Here is an 18373-nt window from a genome sequence, read left to right as displayed (position 1 = left end):
CTCTGTCTCATATCAGGTAGGGAAGAGATCAAAGAGTAGAAGTCTCTAAGGATAGGTACTGTGCACAAGTTGATGAACCTGGAGGGCAGCCAGTAAGAATTCTCCTACTGCATACACCTGCTCTTCAATTATATATAATTTACACATATTTATAACTATCAAAATGATTGAGTTCTGCTTTCTCAAGTTGGGCTGTATGCATCAGTTGAGTAACCACCTTCACGGTACAGGGTTGCATACTCCTATGGGAAAGTTTTCAGTCACAGGAAAACTTGACCTCCTTGGCACCCTTGTTATCTGTGTAGGCATAAGAAAAGTGGAACATTTTTGTACTGAATAATCAGTAGCCCCTTACACTGCTGTTTTCATGCAAAAATGGAAATACTAGTGAACTAGGTGTATGACAGCCTGTAAGGGAACCATAGACTTCAACGTAGCAGTTGCAAAGGCATGCTTAGAAAATTATGTATAATAGGCACCCAATTGGCAGTTATTGTGACACTTGCAAAATCAAAAGAAAAGTCAAATTTCTTTCGGCAGTTAGGAAGTGAGAGTGGAGACTCCCTCAGGGACTCCTTGGAGTCTTCATTTATGGTTTTTCTTCCATATGCAGGAAGGGCTACTGTATTTTGTGCTTTTTCTTTTTCAAAACCAAGCAAGATGGTTTTTTACAGGTAATTTATGTATAACAGAAAATGAGAGACGACTTGTTTCTAAAGAGGCTTGGGGGAAACTGCTGCAATACTTCCCAAAAGCTCCTGAATTTCCAAGTTACAAAGAATGCTGTTCCCAGTGTAAGGTGTGTATGCCTTCTGTGCTATTTGAGACAGCTCAGGCTGACTCCCCAGTTTATTATCATAATAGTTGTTTTGGAGGAAGGTATACGGAGTTGATGTGTATTTTCTTCTCTTGCAGATTCTGGAAAGAGAAGGAGAAGAAAATGAAGCCTTACATAAGATGATTGCAAATGAGCAGAAAACTTCTCTCCCCAATTTGTTCCAAGACAAAAGCAGACCCTGTCTTAGTAATTGGCCTCAGGTATGCAGAATTGAAGAGAGCAGCAACAGGATGACCTTTTTAAAAGGCTACTACTATAAGCCAGTCTCCAGTTAAATGTATTTTCCCTTTGACCTGCATTTCTTGGCAATGAGTTAGGAAGGCCTTGTTAATACTATTATATAATTGTGAAATTTGCAATTTTAGCAAGAAGAATTGAAAATGGATCTATAAAAACTGTTACAAAACACCTGACTTGATCATTTTGGTTTGTGACTTAATGCCGTCTTAGTGATTTTCCTAATTTCTTTTTCATACGTGAATTTAAAAATGTGGTGTATGAAGCATGAACTGTTGATGGGTATAAACCGAATCTTTTTTTTTCCTGTATGAAATGCTTTTTTCAGGAGACGGATGTGCTTTATATTGTATCCCAATTTTTTGTAGAAGAATGGCGGAAATTTGTGAGGTATTTTTTTTTTAAATTTTCATCTGTTATCTCCCTGTTTCCCTCCACCCACTTAAACTTCCCCCTTCCTTCTCCAGTTCTACCAAGGTATATATACCCGGCCCCTCCTCTCCCCTCCCCTCCCCTTCTCTATTTTTTTCAGTCAGAAAGTCAGAACATTTCTCTCTCCAAATTTTCTGATTTTTTAAAAATAGCTCAGACCATCCATTGCCATATCCTTAAGGTTCGCTGCTGTTGGCATGGGGAATAACTCTAAAATAAATTATTTTATGTCTCCCTATCTCGTTTAGCAAAATCCATCCAGATAATGACAAGCGTAGACCTGTGTCTGTATTTTAGTAGAATGTGCTGCATATGTTGCCACCCAGTTTTGCAATTTTTTTCTCCACTGAAATCTGAATGGTGTTCATTTTTATTGTCCTTTGGAATAGGCGGCCTACCAGATGTAGCCCTGTATCATCAGTAGGAAACAGTGCTCTTCTCTGTCCTCATGGTGGACTTATGTTTACTTTTGCTTCCATGACCAAAGAAGATTCTAAACTGTGAGTTTTTTCTGTTTATGTGTATTCTTTCTTCAAGTGATTTAAGAAGTTTGTCTCATACTGTCTTTTCTTAGAGACATTTTCTATGTCATTTTGCCTCTGATCAGAATTTGAATCCTTTTTTCTTGGGTGAGAGATGTCTTTTCCTCCTGGGCCTTAGCACTAACAGAGTAAGAAAAGCAATGGCTTTACTCTGAGAAAGTGCCTGTCTTCTGGTTACTGACCTTTTCCTTAGTCAAGAGACATGACTGGATGTATGATAGAAGTTGCAGGGATCTTCTCAGCTGCAGAACTAGTAATTTTACTTTGAATAAGCTATACATATGTATCAGGAGGGCAGAGTTTATAATCTCAAAGAGGATCATAAACATGTCTGATAGGTTCGGAATCGCCGGATAGAAGAAACTCTCAAAGTAGAAGGCAGAAGAATCAAAACATTTATTTAGGCTCAACAGTAACCAACCCATGAACCAGCAACCCCATTTTGATATGTTGATCCAAATCTTCCAGGCCCAATAAGTACGCCTTGAAAGAGTAACCAGGAGGCTACAGAGAAACATGATTGCGTAAAGCAAAATCATGTTTCCCCCTTGATGGTAATAAGACTACCCACTGGACTGAAGTCTTTGTTCAGCTTCCTCCCGTAGATCAGCTCTGCTGCTGGCAGCTCCTGCCTCAGCTGTGTCTGTTTCTGAAACTGAAGCTGCAACTGAAACTGACGATGTAACGGTCGCTGTAACTGACGTAACTGTCGTAACTGTCGCTGGCTCCAACCGGAAAAGGAAAGAGAGAGAGAGAGAACTCTCCGAGCTGTCCTCTCCCCTCTTATAGGGTCTCTGACATCATTAAGCTCCGCCCAAATGACCAGGGCCGATTGGTTCTTGAGTTGGCCCCTCCCCCTAGGGTAGACCAGGTTCTGGAGCTAACACCTCCCCTCAGCCAGCCCCATGACTCCCCACACAGGAAGCCGTCTGCCTCCCGGCATGCTCCCCGGGCCTCCTGCCCCGGAAGAGCAAGCCACAGTGTCCAGAGGCTCAATGAGGCAAGCTGAGCCATTCAAAGAAAACAAAAGCCATTATGGCTACAACATATTAACCTAAAGAAGGGTATCTCACCCTGTGTAATTCCTCACTTCCCTGGAAGTATCCACCTCTGTATCCTTCTTCTGGACTCTGGGCCTCTTTGTCAGATGGAAAGCTTGCATTAGGGGTTGGGGGGGGCACTCCCATGATCTTGAAAATCTGACCCTCCCTTTATACCAGAGAAGAAATCTGAATTTTTCCGTTTTATTTTTGTGGTGTTTGCAGCAGCTTATTGTAATATTTGGGTTGATGTGAATTATACAATACTATATGTGTATTATACTTTATGCATTTTTGAGTTGCTAATCTTTTTCCCGTGTTGAGTAGTGGGCTTCACATGTCTACTGTATCTTCCACACAACTCTGCAAAATTTCTGTTTTTTTTCTTTTGCCAACCCTGGGACACATTGAAACCACCATAGGGAAAGTCAGGATGTGGAAGGAAAAACTGTAAATCTATGATCCATTAAGCCTTATGGATTATTTACCTTTTAGGAAAATTTATCAGTATTTATCACCTGCTGTCAGATCCTGTGCTAATCATCAGGGATTCAAAGACAAAAAAGACAAAAGAGATAGAAAGAAATTTTTAAAATTTCATCAGCTTTCATTTAGCTCTGACTGTACATGCTGTTGTCAATCAGTAAGCACTTCCTGTGTGCCATTCACCTTAAAGTACTGGGTATACAAAGAAATGCAGAGAAGCCCCTACTCTCCAGAAGCTTAGAATCTAATGTGCAAGACTATATACAAGTAGTAAAGAAGATTTATGCCTTAAGCAGAGAGGACTGCACTAACATTTAGGAGCGCCAAAGAAGGCTCATTACAGAATGTAGGCCTAAAGGGAATTATGGACATATAAGGCAGAGATATAGCTGGGACTTAGAGAAGGTGAAGTAGGTAGAGTTTGGACTGAAGCCCATTATAGACAGGAGATAGCTAGCAAGGAGGCAAATGTCAGTGATTCACAGTTTATGTGAGGAAGTAAGGTGTAAGAATACTGGAAGTGGTATAGGATAGGAAGGGACGGGGTTAGAGGAGGGTTTTGAATGTCAGACAGATTTGGTATTTATGGTGACCCCTGGATTATATTGAATAGATTGGGTGACCTGTTCAAACTTCTGCTTTAGGAAGATAAATTTAATGGAGCTAGAATACTGTACAAAATTATCGTTTTAAGCTTTTCTAGACGTGCTATTCCTGTTTAATAAACACTAGAGCTTCTACTGTTAGAATATTTGTCTTAGCTAAAACCTTGGTGTTTGACTTCACAATGTCATAAGGAATGGTGTTTCTTTGCACAGTATAGCTCTCATATGGCCCAATGAGTGGGAGATGATACAAAAGCTATTTGTCGTGGATCATGTAATTAAAATTAACAAAGCTGAAACCGACGATGCAAACCCTTCCCAGATGCTGTACACGTTAGAACCCAGTAAGTAAATGTTGCCACGTTTGTTTTAGGTGGGCATGGGGTATTGAGAAGCAATGGCAGAACTCAAATTGGGGTAATTAAATTTGATAATGTAACCACCCAACAGGGAGCAAACATTTGTGAACTGTGTATGCTTACTCTGTAGCAGGCCCTGTGCTTTCCACATGGCTAATCAATCATGCTGGCTTTTCATAGATAGCAGCCATATATCTTAGCCCGTTTAAGTGCAGAGCACATTTTCATGACAACACGAGTAATATTTTATGTGGGCCTGCTATGTTCATATGCCACCTCTCACTTAAACGGTGGGACTTTTCCTCCCTGAAGCTAGTTATAGCTGGGGTCCCACACAACAATCAGGGATCATTTTTAGTTGCACTTTCCCTTCAAAGATATTGTGTAAGGAGAACCCAACATAACTTGTAAATCACTGGGAACACATGAATAGCTCCATTATGCTGTTTGTACGTTTCTCATTTGTCACTATAGTTCCTCAAACCTTTTGCTTTTTTAAAAAAACATTTTAGGTCTTTGCCCAGAATGCAGGGAAGGATTATTGTGTCAACAGCAGCGGGATCTTCGGGAATACACTCAAGCCACTATATATGTACATAAAGTTGTGGATAATAAAAAGGTACCGATTCTGTTTCTGGATGTGACCAACTCATTCATATCTTGGAGTAGAGGGGTTATTTGTGTAAAAAAAGTACATAAAACCTTACTGTACCTATTGTGGATCTGGTATTTCCACTTACACCTTAATCTAAGGTTCAATTGTAAATTCATTTAGTTTCCCTGAGAAAAAAAGCTTCCCTCCCTAACCTCCTTCTGAAGCAATTAGGGCTCTCCATTATTAATGTATTTGCATATCTCATTAACTAGACTAGTAGTGTCTAGATTATTTGGAGTTTTCCTTACCCTTAACCCTAGTGTCCTTTTTATAACAAAAACATGCTATATATACATCTTATATTTGAAGCCTTTCCAACTTGCTGTTACCTACTTTATCCTATTACATTTCCTCTGAGTGAGAGGCAGCATTCTGCATTGGCTGTGGAGTCAGACCTAGATTCAAGCCTGCCTTTGTCACTGAATGCCTGCGTGGCCTTGATCAAGTCATTCTCTTCCCTGAGGGTTAGCTTCCTAGCTATGTCTATGATCGTTCACTACAGGACCAGATTCTCTGCTGTCCTTGGCTTCTCAGCCTTCAACACCAGTTAGGTTTCCCCAGACTCTTGAGTAGTTTTTTTAAAAAGGATTTATTGATGCACAGTCCTTTTCCCAGCTGTTGATCCTGGTTCTCTTACTGTACTCTTCAGGTAATGAAGGATGCAGCTCCAGAATTGAATGTTAGTAGCTCAGAAACTGAAGAGGACAGGGAGGAAACCAGACCTGAAGGGGAAAAAGACCCAGATTTTAATCAGGTAAATATCAGAAGGCATTTTTCATTAATTGTGTTTTGTCTATCCTTCCAAATGATCTTTTAGAGAATTCCCTAGCACGGATCCATTTGTGGTGCTGATAAAAATGGGATTATGTTTAACTGCTGAATAAAAACTTGTCTGATGGGGGAAAATAACCAAATTTTTTCTTGTGAGAAGCTTCATTATGGGAGAAGCATACTAGTAGGCAGTCTTCTTGCACCCTGACATGTAACCCCCACACCCACCCACCCACCCCCACCCCCCGCCCCCCTGCCAAAGGCATACCACTGAAGATCTCCAAGCTTGGACCATGAGAAAGCAGCCTGGCTATAAAAATCTCAGCTCTGGCAATTATTAGCTGTGATCCTGAACTAAGTAATACCTTTACACTCCTTTGTTGCCTCATGTCAAAAGTTATGTGACTTGTTTTGAGGAAAAACTTAGCAAATTAGGAAAAAAAAACATGAAGGTAGAAGAAGTAGTAAGGGCCATGCAAGGTCTATCATGTTTACCCAGGGCACTTTGGGGATGCTTTATTAGAGCTGAGCTGTTCTGAAGTGTCCCTCAAGAGATCACACTGGAAGGCCCTTGTTTGCCAGACTAACAAATTTGGACATTATTATTGGGAATAGGAAATATGTTGAGGTTTTTGAGGAGAGGAACAACATGTTTCTGCTATGTTAAGAAACAAACACAATTATACACATTCACAGCTTCAGGAATAAACAAACATTAAATGAAAGAAATAAGTAAAGTTGAAAAAGCTGTTAAATGCTGTCAAGAAAACGAGATGAGAAAAAAAAAATCCTTCTAAAGTCTTGCTAACTTGAATCTCAAGGTCTGGAAGCTGAGAAATGTCAATTATTTTAGAAGTGCTCACCCTTTTAAAAATAGGATGAATAATACCAAGAGCTAAGATTCAGAAAGAATCTTAAGGCTCTGAGTAAGATGGTAATGAAATGCCAGAGTTAATTTGACTTTTTAATCTTGATCAATTCTCATTTTTTAGCTGTTTTTAGTGTTTTCTATTTTCATTACCTAAAATACCACAAAATCCTTTCCATTTTTTTAATGAATAAAAAAAGCTTTCTCACAGAATTGAAGCTTTACTTATGCTTTATATAGGCATTGCTACGTCATCACCAGTACTGTCCTATGACATTAGGAAGTAATATGGCATTGCAGGTTTGAGTGATCATGGATATGCAGGCCTGAATGTACCACGATTTTACATGAACTATCAAAGCTCCCAAGGAAGAGGCTCCAGTGCTTTTGGTTGTTGTTTGGTTTTATAGAAAATTGTAGCTCAGAATCCAGGATTTAGAGGCTGTGGAAATAGGACCCCTTCAAAAAGGAAGTTTTTATGGGTAGTTTGGATTCAGAGTCTCCTCAAATTGAAGTTTGCCATTAACAAAGAGATGAAATAATTCCTTCCTTGTGATAGTATGGCTTGCAGTTCAATTATAATTTAAGCCTCTCCTAAAGGGGAGAAAAACCATTAATGTGAATAGCTGTTGGATTTGCTGATATATTGGGTGTTTCTACCTGCCAATCCAGAAGACGTTTGCCATGCTGTATTTTTAATTGCAAAAGATAATTTGAATATCTTCTTGCCTTTCATTAATCAGCTATTCTCTTAATTTTCACTGTTATTGTTCCCCAGGCCCTGTGTCAGGATGTTCTGAAGCCTTGTACATTTGTTATAATCACCACAGCGCAAATGTCATCCTCCTCTGCCTTCTGTGTTGTATTTTCTCACCTTTCTGCATGCACTCTGCATGCCCCCCATTGTCTGGCTAACGACTAAGAAGTGCTTTTACAGGGATTACATGCATTGTCTGTAACATTCCGACAATAACTTCCTTCTGCACTGACAGTCCTAGGTTAGCTGCAGTGGTAAGACTCTTCCAAAGCTGAGTTCAACTATTTTCTGTATTGGGACTTTGATCTGGGACCAGCTTCTTGTAATCCCTTGGGTTGAGCTGGCCCTTTTTGTTCTTTTCTCTCTGTGCTATGTACTTCTAAATAGGGTGTCTGGCACTTTGACCCCCACCTTGCCCTTCCCTTTCTCCGTTTTCTCCTTGCTGAATTCCCAAGTGGAGGCTTCTTTTCTGCCCTACACCGTTCCTTTCTCCTTTCCTTTTGGACTACAGCATTTTCATTCGCCCTGTAGTTGTTAGTGTCCCTATTACTAGGATGCTTACTGAATTTCTGAGCTTTTCCCCCAACATTCTCACTCATACCTCACATGACACTTGACTCTTCTTTATTACCCTTGTGTGCTTGAATGTCTCATAACCCGCATTTTAAATGGCAAGCTTCACAAAACCCCTGTGTTTGACACTTAAATGCATATTGAACTGAACACGCTTTGAGGTATGTGGTGCTAGAAGGTGATGGAGACTCTGGTGATTTGCCCAAGGTCACTAGCTCATAATTGGAAGAATTAGGTAGTAGAGTCCTAGGTCCAGTTATGGTGCAGGTTTCCTTTATTTTCCACAATAAAAAAACATCCTTAAAACAGCTAGAATTCAGCTTGCCTGGTAAAATTGGAGGGGGGGGGGGGTGGCGGCAGTGAATGGCAGGGAAAAGGTGTTGGAAGATCCCTGCCTGTTAGTAGGGAATCTTGATTTTAAGGGTATGAAACAGTAAGGCAGTAATAACAATGTAGATGATGATTGTCAAGATGCCTATGTGGGTCTGTATCACAAAGTATAGGAGACTCTCCACAAAAAGGTAGAAATAAATCATTTATTCAGACACCAGAGAACCATATCCCATAACCAAATGCTCAGCTCCCACAGCCAGTCAGTCCACTTCATCATAACAGCAAGGAACCCAAAACATTCAATACAGAAAATCACAACATGGAGCCTCAACATCCCAAAACTTCTCTAACCCTCTGTTGGGGTCTCCCCAAAACAAACTCACAGTACAGCTAAGTCAGCCTGTTCAGTTCTAACCATGACAAGGGTGGCCATTAGCAGCCACCAGCAGCCATATTATCTTCTCTATCTCAGCATTTTCTGTGACGCAACCTTTTCCTGTCAGGAAGCTCCTCCTCCCACCACATGTCCTAGGCTTCCTGTGACAAGTCACATGGCGTTCAATGGGTGGGAAAGATCTTCAAATCTATTTGCTACTATAGGGTGACATGGCAAACTCAGGACAAAACTTTTCCCTTCGTCCCACTTCTACATTGTGTTGTGGCCCTGCTAAGCTGGGCCTTGTCTCCTTTCCATTCTTTGTGCTTTCATTTTACCATCTGTGTGTTACTTGAATACTCCAAATGGTACATAAATGAAGTAGTCATTTCTCAGAACAGAGTTGGACTCCTTCTGACTCCAATCTGCCTTTAGACTATTTGTCCTCATGACTTGCTTAAAATTAAAAATGTCTTGCTCTAACTTCTTTCCTATGCTCTTTCCTAGACCAATGGTGGAACAAAGAGGCAAAAAATATCCCATCAGAATTATATTGTTTATCAGAAGCAAGTCATTAGACGGAGCATGAGGCACCGGAAAGTTCGGGGAGAAAAGGCGCTACTTGTTTCAGCTAATCAGACATTAAAAGAACTAAAAATCCAGGTGAGAAAAAGTAGTGGACAGTAGTCTTCCCCTAGATTTTATCCTACAAGTTATGTAAGGAAGGAGGTTAGCTTTTAAAGGGGATGAATGAGTCCATGTGAAAAAGGTGTGTTGACTTCTAAAAAGGGCAATGCTTCCTTCACAGATGCCCTTACCATACCAACCTGTGAAGTACCATATTTCTGACCAATTACCAGTTAATTTTCATGAAGTCATTAAGAAAAAAAGCCAGGATTTTTCTCAAGTTTCATTGAGAATTAGTGTCAGTTTGCAGACCTCTGAATCTGTGTAATTTTTTTTGAGGAACTGTTTTGTAGCATTGAAATGGGAGTCCCTGAGTACTAGTTAAGAGTACTTAATCCTCTGTGAACTCTCTTGACTATAAAATGGGCAGTGATACTTTTCCACTTTTCCTTCCATGAAGTTGTGAAGAAAACACTTTGTAAATCTTGACAAAGATTTTTTGATATTGTCAATGTGTTAACATTTGTAACTATTGAGAAAGACTTTAATTTATAAGTTGTAGAGAAAATACAGGGCACATGTTAATGTTGTTGCAGGATAACTTTTTTTCCAAGCCAAAAGAGTATCTATTTCTTTTTTTCCTGTGACTGAACGACCTTTGTTAAAATTAGACATTATTACTTTGTATATATCTCATATTACTAGCACACAGAAAGGCAGTGCGGTGAAGTTGATGCATTTGGACCTCAGAGAATCTGGGTTTCAGTCCCACCTTGGAGACTCACTTGCTTTGTGATCATTGAAGTAAATGTACCCGTTTCCCTTGGCTTTTTCTAAGTTTTTTGTACCAAGTGATTTTGTAATATTTTATCTTTATGGAGAACTTCAATATTTGTACTATTTCTTTTAAAATTTCCTAAACACCAACAGTTTTGCCTTTTTTTTTTGCATCAGAAATAGAATTCTTTTTTGTTTGTTTCTGGAGGGGAGATGGCAGGGGGGGGGGTTGGGGTTAAGTGACTTGCCCAAGGTCACACAGCTAGTAAGTGTGTCAGTGTCTGAGGCTGGACTTGAACTCAGGTCCTCCTGACTGCGGGGCCAGTGCTCTACTCAACTGCACCACCTAGCTGCCCCTCAGAAACAGAATTCTAATGCTGTTGAGGCATGGTGCCCTAGATGGCCTGTGAAAGTCCAATTATTATTCCTTTATGTCTGTGGAGGTACTATCTGTACAGTAGGATTTTCACATGTCCATCATAGAAAGCAGTGTAGTAGTGATCATCCCTGCTGTCACTGAAGCCCCAGAAGAGTACATGAAATTTCTTTTAGGCCTTTTTATTAAGGCCTTTTATGTTGAGTGTCCAGTTTCTTGTGTTTGTCATTTGTTATTGACAAGCACAGTCTTTTGTAAGCATATGATACTGTAGAACCCATGAGTATTTATACCCCTCTCCCTATACTGGCATAGCCACTTCCTCTCTCCACCCATGGCTAGCCCTCCTCCATCAGCTCAGCAACTATGTAAGTGGTAAGCACTCTACAGTGTAAACCTCAAAGCAACATAAATCTGCCCCAGGGGATGAAGAAATCTTTATTTCTTCCCTTTGGATTGTCAGCCTTTGAGCGGCTGTAGCTCACCTCTCCCTCTGTTATCCTGTCAGCCATTTGGAATAGCTGCTGAAAGACAACAGGCAGCAGCTATTGCGTGAGCTCCCCCTGACAGTGCCTTTCCAGCTTTCTTCTTTTACCTCCCCTTCTCCTTCCGGGATCCTAGGGAGCCTAACATCAGCACAATGAGCCTGTTCTGCAGCCCTGCTGCTTAGTAGCATTGTGGATAAAATTGGAACTTGTGTTCTTCTTGGGAATCTTTCATTATTGTACATAAACTGATGGTGAAGGTATATGAGATTTAATTTGGAACCATTCTTTGGAAAAGATATGATGTTGCAGCAGATAATGGGGGTCCAAATACATTTATCTTACATTTCTCAGTCATTTCTCAGGCTTGGTGTAGCAGATCTGCACAATCTCCGCTACAGCTGATCTCACCATGAGGAGTTTAGGAGATGAGAAGTAGCAGCAAATTCCTAGTTACTCAGGGCCTAAAGGGAATGCCTTCTGACCCACTTAATATTAAATCCTTTCAGCCAAGGTTTCGGTGTGTTAATATTTTTTTATCTGTGCCTTTTCTGATAAGGAGGTTCAGAGTTCTTCGAGTAGCTCAACCTCCTTTTGTCACAACACAGCTAGAATAGCTTCTTCCAATGCCACAGGAAACAGATTATAGTCCTTTATGATAGCAGAGTACTGAACTCTGTCTGCCCAGCAGGGCACAGTGCAGTGTCCTAGCTGCTGCACAGGAATCTGTGTGGGATGGAATCAGTTGGCTAGTGAGTGAGAGATGTGGGTCTTCATTTGGCCATTTGATAGGTAAGGTAGCCTTTAGATAGGCAAAGGGTAGGAAGGCATTTGAGAGCCTTCTCCAGCCACACTCAAGGCTAGCACCCACACTTGTCCCTTTGTGCCTTCCTCCCATATCAACCTCCTTTGGAGTTCTCCCCTTTGTTTGGGGGTAGGAGGTGGGAAACCATGAACTTTTAGAAAAATAGGCTGCTAAAACAATATTATTTAATATTATTTAATTCTTCCATCGCTGCTGCCTACCAGGCCTCCTGGGTATGTTCCCAGATATATTAGGATCTGAGTCTCAATAGAAATTCAACAAGTGGGTTGACTTTGAACACTTCCCAGGCTTTTGTACTCTGTGGATCTGCGTGTTCTCTTTTTAGATTGCTTTCATTGCTTCGTGTTTAGAGGAGAATGTTTTTCCTCTGTACAAACAAAACATTGTTTTGTATTGGCACAGATCATGCACGCCTTCTCAGTAGCTCCTTTTGACCAGAATCTCTCAATTGATGGGAAAGTCTTAAACGATGACACCGCTACCCTGGGTACCCTTGGAGTCATTCCTGAATCCGTTATTTTGTTAAAGGTAATGAACAGCTATTTGCATGAAAGATGCTCTCACACAACAGATGAAGACTTCTACAAGAATAAATGAAAATTCCCCATATTTAAAATGTCTTTCACCTTATTATATCCATAAAATTGTGTTATATAACACTTAGAATGGGAATTTGCCCATCTAAGTTTCCATAGCCCCCTGATGTCTATCTAGACTCCTTGATATCTGTGTGCCCCAGATTTAAACATACCTAAGTCATTTAAAGTAGGCTGAAGCCTAGAGCGTTGTTGATGATTAAGGATGAAACAGGTAACTTTTAGGTATTTGAATAGGTTTCATGTAGAAAAGAAATAATTCTACTTGTCCACACAAAGCAGGACTAGGGGCTTGATTTAAGATAAAGCTTCTTTAAAACTGTAGCTATCCCAAGGTAGAGTGGAGTGCCCCTGCACAGTGGACCTGGAAGGGGCACTTAGAGATCCAGCCCAGCTTCCTCCTTGGCACATCCGTGACTCTGAATTTGGTTATATCCACTGTGCCAAGCTGCCTCTTTGTCATATGACTTGCATGGAATCCAGTGCCTCATAAGATGGCCTGTCTTGCTTTTGGGAGACCATTTACTACCCAGGCAATCTTGCCTTAAATTAATCTAAAATAATTCCTGCGGCTGCTTGCTGTTCAAAGTTCTGCCCTTTGAGCTCAAGCATGACCAGCCGATTCTTCCAATTCTTTAAGATGTCTGTCATAGAAGGTACCATGTTGTGGATGACACTGGATGCGTGACTCTGCTGCTGCTCTGTGTCACCTTTGTGACTTTGGGCAATTTCCACATGATCTAGAAAGCTAGGAGACAAGGTGAACTCTGACCTTCTTTCTAAGCTCTAAATATGATCAGGGCCAAAGAATGCTTCCACCACTTATCCCATTGTGAGGTTACCCAGGGTTTATGCTTCTGCTAGCACTTTAGGCATAGTTTTGAGCAGAGTTCTTTTTGAGAACCTGCCTAGTCCGTTTTCATCAAAGCTTTAACCAGATTGTCCTATTGAATGAATGAATCTGTGAGTTGGCCACAGAGATAATGTTTCACTTATTCATGAGATCAGAGGAGTAGGACGTATAAAAGTAGGAGAACTCACACCAACTTCAGCCACACATCCTGATGGATAATTTCCTAACGTGCTGGTGTACCTAGGGTCTTGATTTGCTGCTGGTTTTCCATGCATGAATTTATCACTGCCCTGCCTCCTCTCCAGCTTCCCAAAGCAGCAGTAACATCAATGTAACACATCAGTGAAGGCATCTGTAATTGACATTAAGCTTTCTCAAGTCAGGAACCTCTTTCAGGGGAACAGGAGTGGATGCAACTGTAAATCCAGTTCTCTGAGGTTTCCATTTGGAATTTGGGAAATGCTCCTTTTGACCTTTCCTCCCATAAGTGGGTTGACAGTATACGTTGCAATGCCAGTCATTGAGTGGTCAATCTGACATCAGTTGATTGTTTCCTCTTCAGAACTCCTTCCTTTTGAAACAGGAACTTTTAAAATGTTTTTGTCTGAGTTTTTAATTTTTTTTCCCCTAGGCAGATGAACCAATAGCAGATTATGCAGCAATGGATGATGTTATGCAAGGTAAGGAGACATTTTCTAGCAGCTGAGTGCCACACACACACACCCCCACCCACACACACACACCCCCACCCACACACACACACCCCCCCCCACACACACACACCCACAAACTTCTTTTTATTGAAGTGCTTATAATTTAAATTTTTAAAAAACAAGAAAAAGAGGAAAAGTCAGCATAGCTGATCAATACATTTAAAGTCTGAAAAGATGTGCAATTTATATATATGTGTATATATATGTGTGATATATAAAATATATCACCAGGCAGCTTCCCACCTCACAGTCTGGGGGCCGTCTTGTCTTGAGCCATGCTTGTTCTTTATTTTTGCTACAGTTTGTGTGTGTGTGTGTGTGTGTTTATGCACGATCTTTTACCTTGTTAGAGTCATGTGCATCTTGTTTTCTTGGCTCTGCTTGTGCATCAATTCCTGTAGATCTGTCCATGCTTCAGAACTAATACAATGCTTAACATTTAAAAAAAAAGCTTTTCAAAGTTAGCTAGAGTTCATAGAAATGTAATCATCAGATGAAATACCTGTTCTTTTGTCTCCAGAGACCCAGCAGGGAAACGAATTGTTAGTCATTATTAAGGAACCAATTGTAGGTGATCAAGTTCACTTTTAAGAAAAGTTTAAACACTCCATAGTCACTGAACATCATTCGCTTTCTTGACAAGTTTTTCAATTTGACATTCTTTTTCAGTGTGTATGCCTGAAGAGGGATTTAAAGGTAAGATGCATTTGGTTCATGAATGTCAGGGACAATTTTACATTAAAGTGAAAGGTGAAATTTGATTTTAAAAGTAAATTTCATCAGGAGCCTATATCTGCAATTCATTGTAGTCAAATGTGGTTTAAAAAAAAAGACCAGCTTCATCCCTGGTTTTTAAACTGTTAAAGATAGAAAGGGCCTCTACCTTGGAAGCACCTGTTGCCAGAAATCAGCAGAGCTGCATTTCTCGTTGAAGAGAGTGTTTGGCTGGGGAAAGGAAAAGAGATAGGGAAGCTAAATGGAGCTATTTCTTTCCTTATCCAGTTTCTCCTAATCATCCTAGGTTTAAGCAAAGTTACTTGTTTGTAGTTAACCAGAAGTAGTTTTATGGAGGAATTGATATTACTGAGGTTGTAGGCTTGTGTCCCTCCATTTTCAAACAGTAAGCTTTCCTATGAAATATGATCTTCTCCTCTTCTCTTGTATTCCAGCCTCTGCATTGGCCTTTATCCTTGACAAGGTCCACCCTTTAACTTGCACCCTTGATCCTGTCCCCTCCTGTCTTTTCTACCACTCTATCTCCATGTATATTTAATCCCTTTCATTCTCCGCATTTTCCGTTTCCTGCATATATCCAAATGTCCCCAAACCTTAAAAACTCTCCCTAGGTTCTTCTCTTCCCTCTAGTTTGCATCCTCTAACTCTCCTTGCCCACTTGTTGATGGTGTGGTGAGTGCCCACAGTGTACCACATATTTGTGTTTGGACCCTATGAGAGAGAGAATTACGGAAGAATGAACTTTATAGGGCACTTTTCCTCAGAGTAGTTCATGATGAGGATCTTTATTTAACCTCATTTTAGGGATAAGGGAGATAGGGATTGTGAGCACTCAGGTGACACTCCTTTGTCAAAGCTTGCATCAGTTTCCTCCAGTCAGTTGAGGAGTCAAAAGTCAGACCAGGTGTTGTGCTTTTAAGGGGACACAGTCTTTTGAGGGGCTTGTATTTGTGTGTTCTCATAGAAATTATTGTTGCTGGTGTCATCTTTTAATAAATTAACTCTTAAATTTTTTTCCCCTTTCCCAGGGACTGGTCTCCTCGGACATTAATAATATGAAAAATTGCTGAGTGCTTAAAGTGACCATAAGGGAAGGAGGAGTTTGACATTTTAGGGCATTATTGCAAAAGCGAGTTTTATGAATAAATGGCTGCTTGACTCTTCCAGAAGGCAGGAATCCATTCAAAAGTGACTGTCCCAAATGCCTTATGTCAAATAAAGCAGATTGCACTGAAGGACATCAGACTTCAAGGAAATGTTTCCCATTTTATATTTAAGGGGGGGAGGGGAATTTGGGGTAAAGGGTGGGGCTTGGATTAAGGCTGAACAAGTTTAGTAGCAGTAACAATATATCATGTTTACATATGAAAATTTATAGAGGGAAGGGAAAGAAATCCGATTGTGTTTCCTTGCCGAAATTTCATACTGGAGGCATTTGTCCATAAAGGATTTGTATTGCAGTAGATGAACAGTTCTGTCTTCAGAAGTAATTCTTTATAGACCTGCTTACAGATACCTGTCTTTATTAATCCACTGTTATACTTTCAATAAAGCATGAAAGTAAACAAGTTGTTAATTGTGAAAACAATGTCTAGCTTTTTCAGAGGTAATCTGCACTGACATACCGATCGCAGCCTACCCACCAAAGCTAGCCAGTGATTGGTGTCCAGGGTTAGCAGTTTTAAATGGGAATCTTCAACCTCAGGGGTCTTTTGCTTGAGTGCATTTTAGGAATGATGGGAAATTGTAACCACTTTAATTGGGTAGCAACTTGAGGATGCCACTGCCTAGAGAGAGCCATGCCCAGCACATCCTGCCTACTTGTCAGGTTGGAAGCACCAACTTGACCTTATCTAAAGTGACGTCCATATCAGGAAGATTGATGGACCTGAAAGTGAATTTGGACAATATGTGGCTCTTCCCGACATCGGATTCTTCTCCCTTCCCCCTCCCTCTCCCCCCCCCCTCCAGTCCCTTTTGGTCTGTGGTTTCCATGAATTCCTTTGTGTTCTGGAATGCCCAGTGTGTCGTCTTTTTTATACCTAATTAAATGTTGTTGTTTTTCTCTGTGGAAAATACATGGCTACAATGATATTTTATCCAGCTTGCTACTAACTAGTCAGATTGTCGGAAGCTGCCAGAAGCCAGCAGGTTGTCTTGAGGATCCTGAAGGATAATTTGGTATAACTTCAGACTGGTGTGCCCCTCTTTGACAAAGGCTGTTTCCTCCATTCGCTTATGGCAGGGATGCTGAGGAGGGTTGGGGTGCTGGCACTCAGTTTTTGTGGTGGTTCTGTTTTAAGGCTTGTGTTTGTGTTTTGTTTTTTATGAAACATTGCTGAGAATTTAACTCAGAAAATAGATTTAATGAAGAAAAGCATATCTTCGTGTTGGGGTTGGGGCACTAATCTTAATAGTGTCCCTCTGCAACTCATTTTTTTATGAAAATAATTATGACTGTACTGTAAAATTATCAATCCTTGTTTGTTTTTTCTGTCTCTGTTTGTAATATATTCAATCTGTGCTCCCCGAGGAGGTGGGGGAATATTTAATTAGTGTGTGTGGGTTAGTGAGAGTAGCACAAAGACTTGACAGAAATCATCCTATGAAAAGCAGCTGGAGAGCTCTTGATGGTAGCTTTGAAATGAGCACAGGAAAGGGACTGAAAAAAACAGAGGCTGCGGCAAGCTCATCTTGATGTTGGCTTCCAGCCTCTTATTTTGTGCCAGGAAAAGTGGGCTGGGTCTTCTGTGGAATGATCCCCCCAGTATCTTCTTCTTTCCCAAGGTAAAGACTTCCGCAAACATTTGCTCTGCTCCGCTTTAGTGCTTGATGAAACGGCTGCCTTCTTTCTGCAGACAGATCTGGGGCTGCAGCAAGAGCCTTGGTCTCAGGATTGATGCCCTCACTCCTGTACATAGCCCCCAGAAAGTTGATCTATTTTTCTCAATTTGCTGTTGATAGCGTTTTTTTTAACTAGGGTCTTTTTCCTTGCAAACACAGCCTCTAAATTATGTAGGCCAAGTACTGTAAACTGGGATGTATAAGCAGTTACAATTTGCAAAAAATAAATGGCTGTATTCAATGCTCTTGACCTTGTGTACAGGGAAAACAGGTACAAGATGGAATTTTGAAGGTCCATTGACTGACTGTTCTGTCTGTATTTGCAAATATATTGGACTAAATTGTTATCTGAATTGTGGATACCTTATTAAAGTATGCGGCATTGTCAATTTTTTCCCTCATGTTTTTCATATACATCGTATGTGTGTAGGTTTTTATATTGGATTGCAGAAAGGCACCTGTAGATTTTCCAACCAGTTTTCTTCCTTCTCAGTTTCATTAGTTCATTTTGCAACTAATATGTAAATACTCAAAATCTAAAAATATAACATTGGCAGGATCTATGCAGTTTGACTCGTATCATGTTTTTCCTGGAGGACAAAATAATAGTGAATTTGCTTCTGTTGTTTAGAATAACTAACCTTCTGCCAAGTTAAGTCTGTATAACAG

The 18373-nt window shown here is 40.4% G+C and overlaps 1 protein-coding gene across 3 annotated transcripts in view; it reads left to right on the top strand.

Moving 5' to 3' along the window:
• The window catches only part of USP48 (ubiquitin specific peptidase 48), a 64518-nt gene extending 46425 nt beyond the window's left edge, over positions 1–18093 (top strand). For 2 of the 3 annotated variants that reach the window (XM_036744369.1, XM_036744371.1), the window contains exons 16-27: positions 675–799; positions 916–1038; positions 1404–1465; positions 1897–2007; positions 4394–4524; positions 5052–5158; positions 5844–5948; positions 9380–9535; positions 12366–12491; positions 14044–14092; positions 14795–14821; positions 15889–16111. In XM_036744369.1, the coding sequence (XP_036600264.1) occupies positions 675–799; positions 916–1038; positions 1404–1465; positions 1897–2007; positions 4394–4524; positions 5052–5158; positions 5844–5948; positions 9380–9535; positions 12366–12491; positions 14044–14092; positions 14795–14821; positions 15889–15911 (1145 nt within the window). In that variant the 3' untranslated portion in view covers positions 15912–16111. Of the gene's footprint in view, positions 1–674; positions 800–915; positions 1039–1403; positions 1466–1896; positions 2008–4393; positions 4525–5051; positions 5159–5843; positions 5949–9379; positions 9536–12365; positions 12492–14043; positions 14093–14794; positions 14822–15888 lie in introns of all 3 variants that reach the window. The other variant, XM_036744370.1, reaches the window with a different exon arrangement.
• Positions 18094–18373: the final 280 nt, after the last annotated feature.

The sequence above is a fragment of the Trichosurus vulpecula genome, chromosome 2, assembly GCF_011100635.1.
Source record: "Trichosurus vulpecula isolate mTriVul1 chromosome 2, mTriVul1.pri, whole genome shotgun sequence".
NCBI lineage: Eukaryota > Metazoa > Chordata > Mammalia > Diprotodontia > Phalangeridae > Trichosurus > Trichosurus vulpecula.
This window is presented reverse-complemented; position numbering and strand designations above follow the sequence as displayed.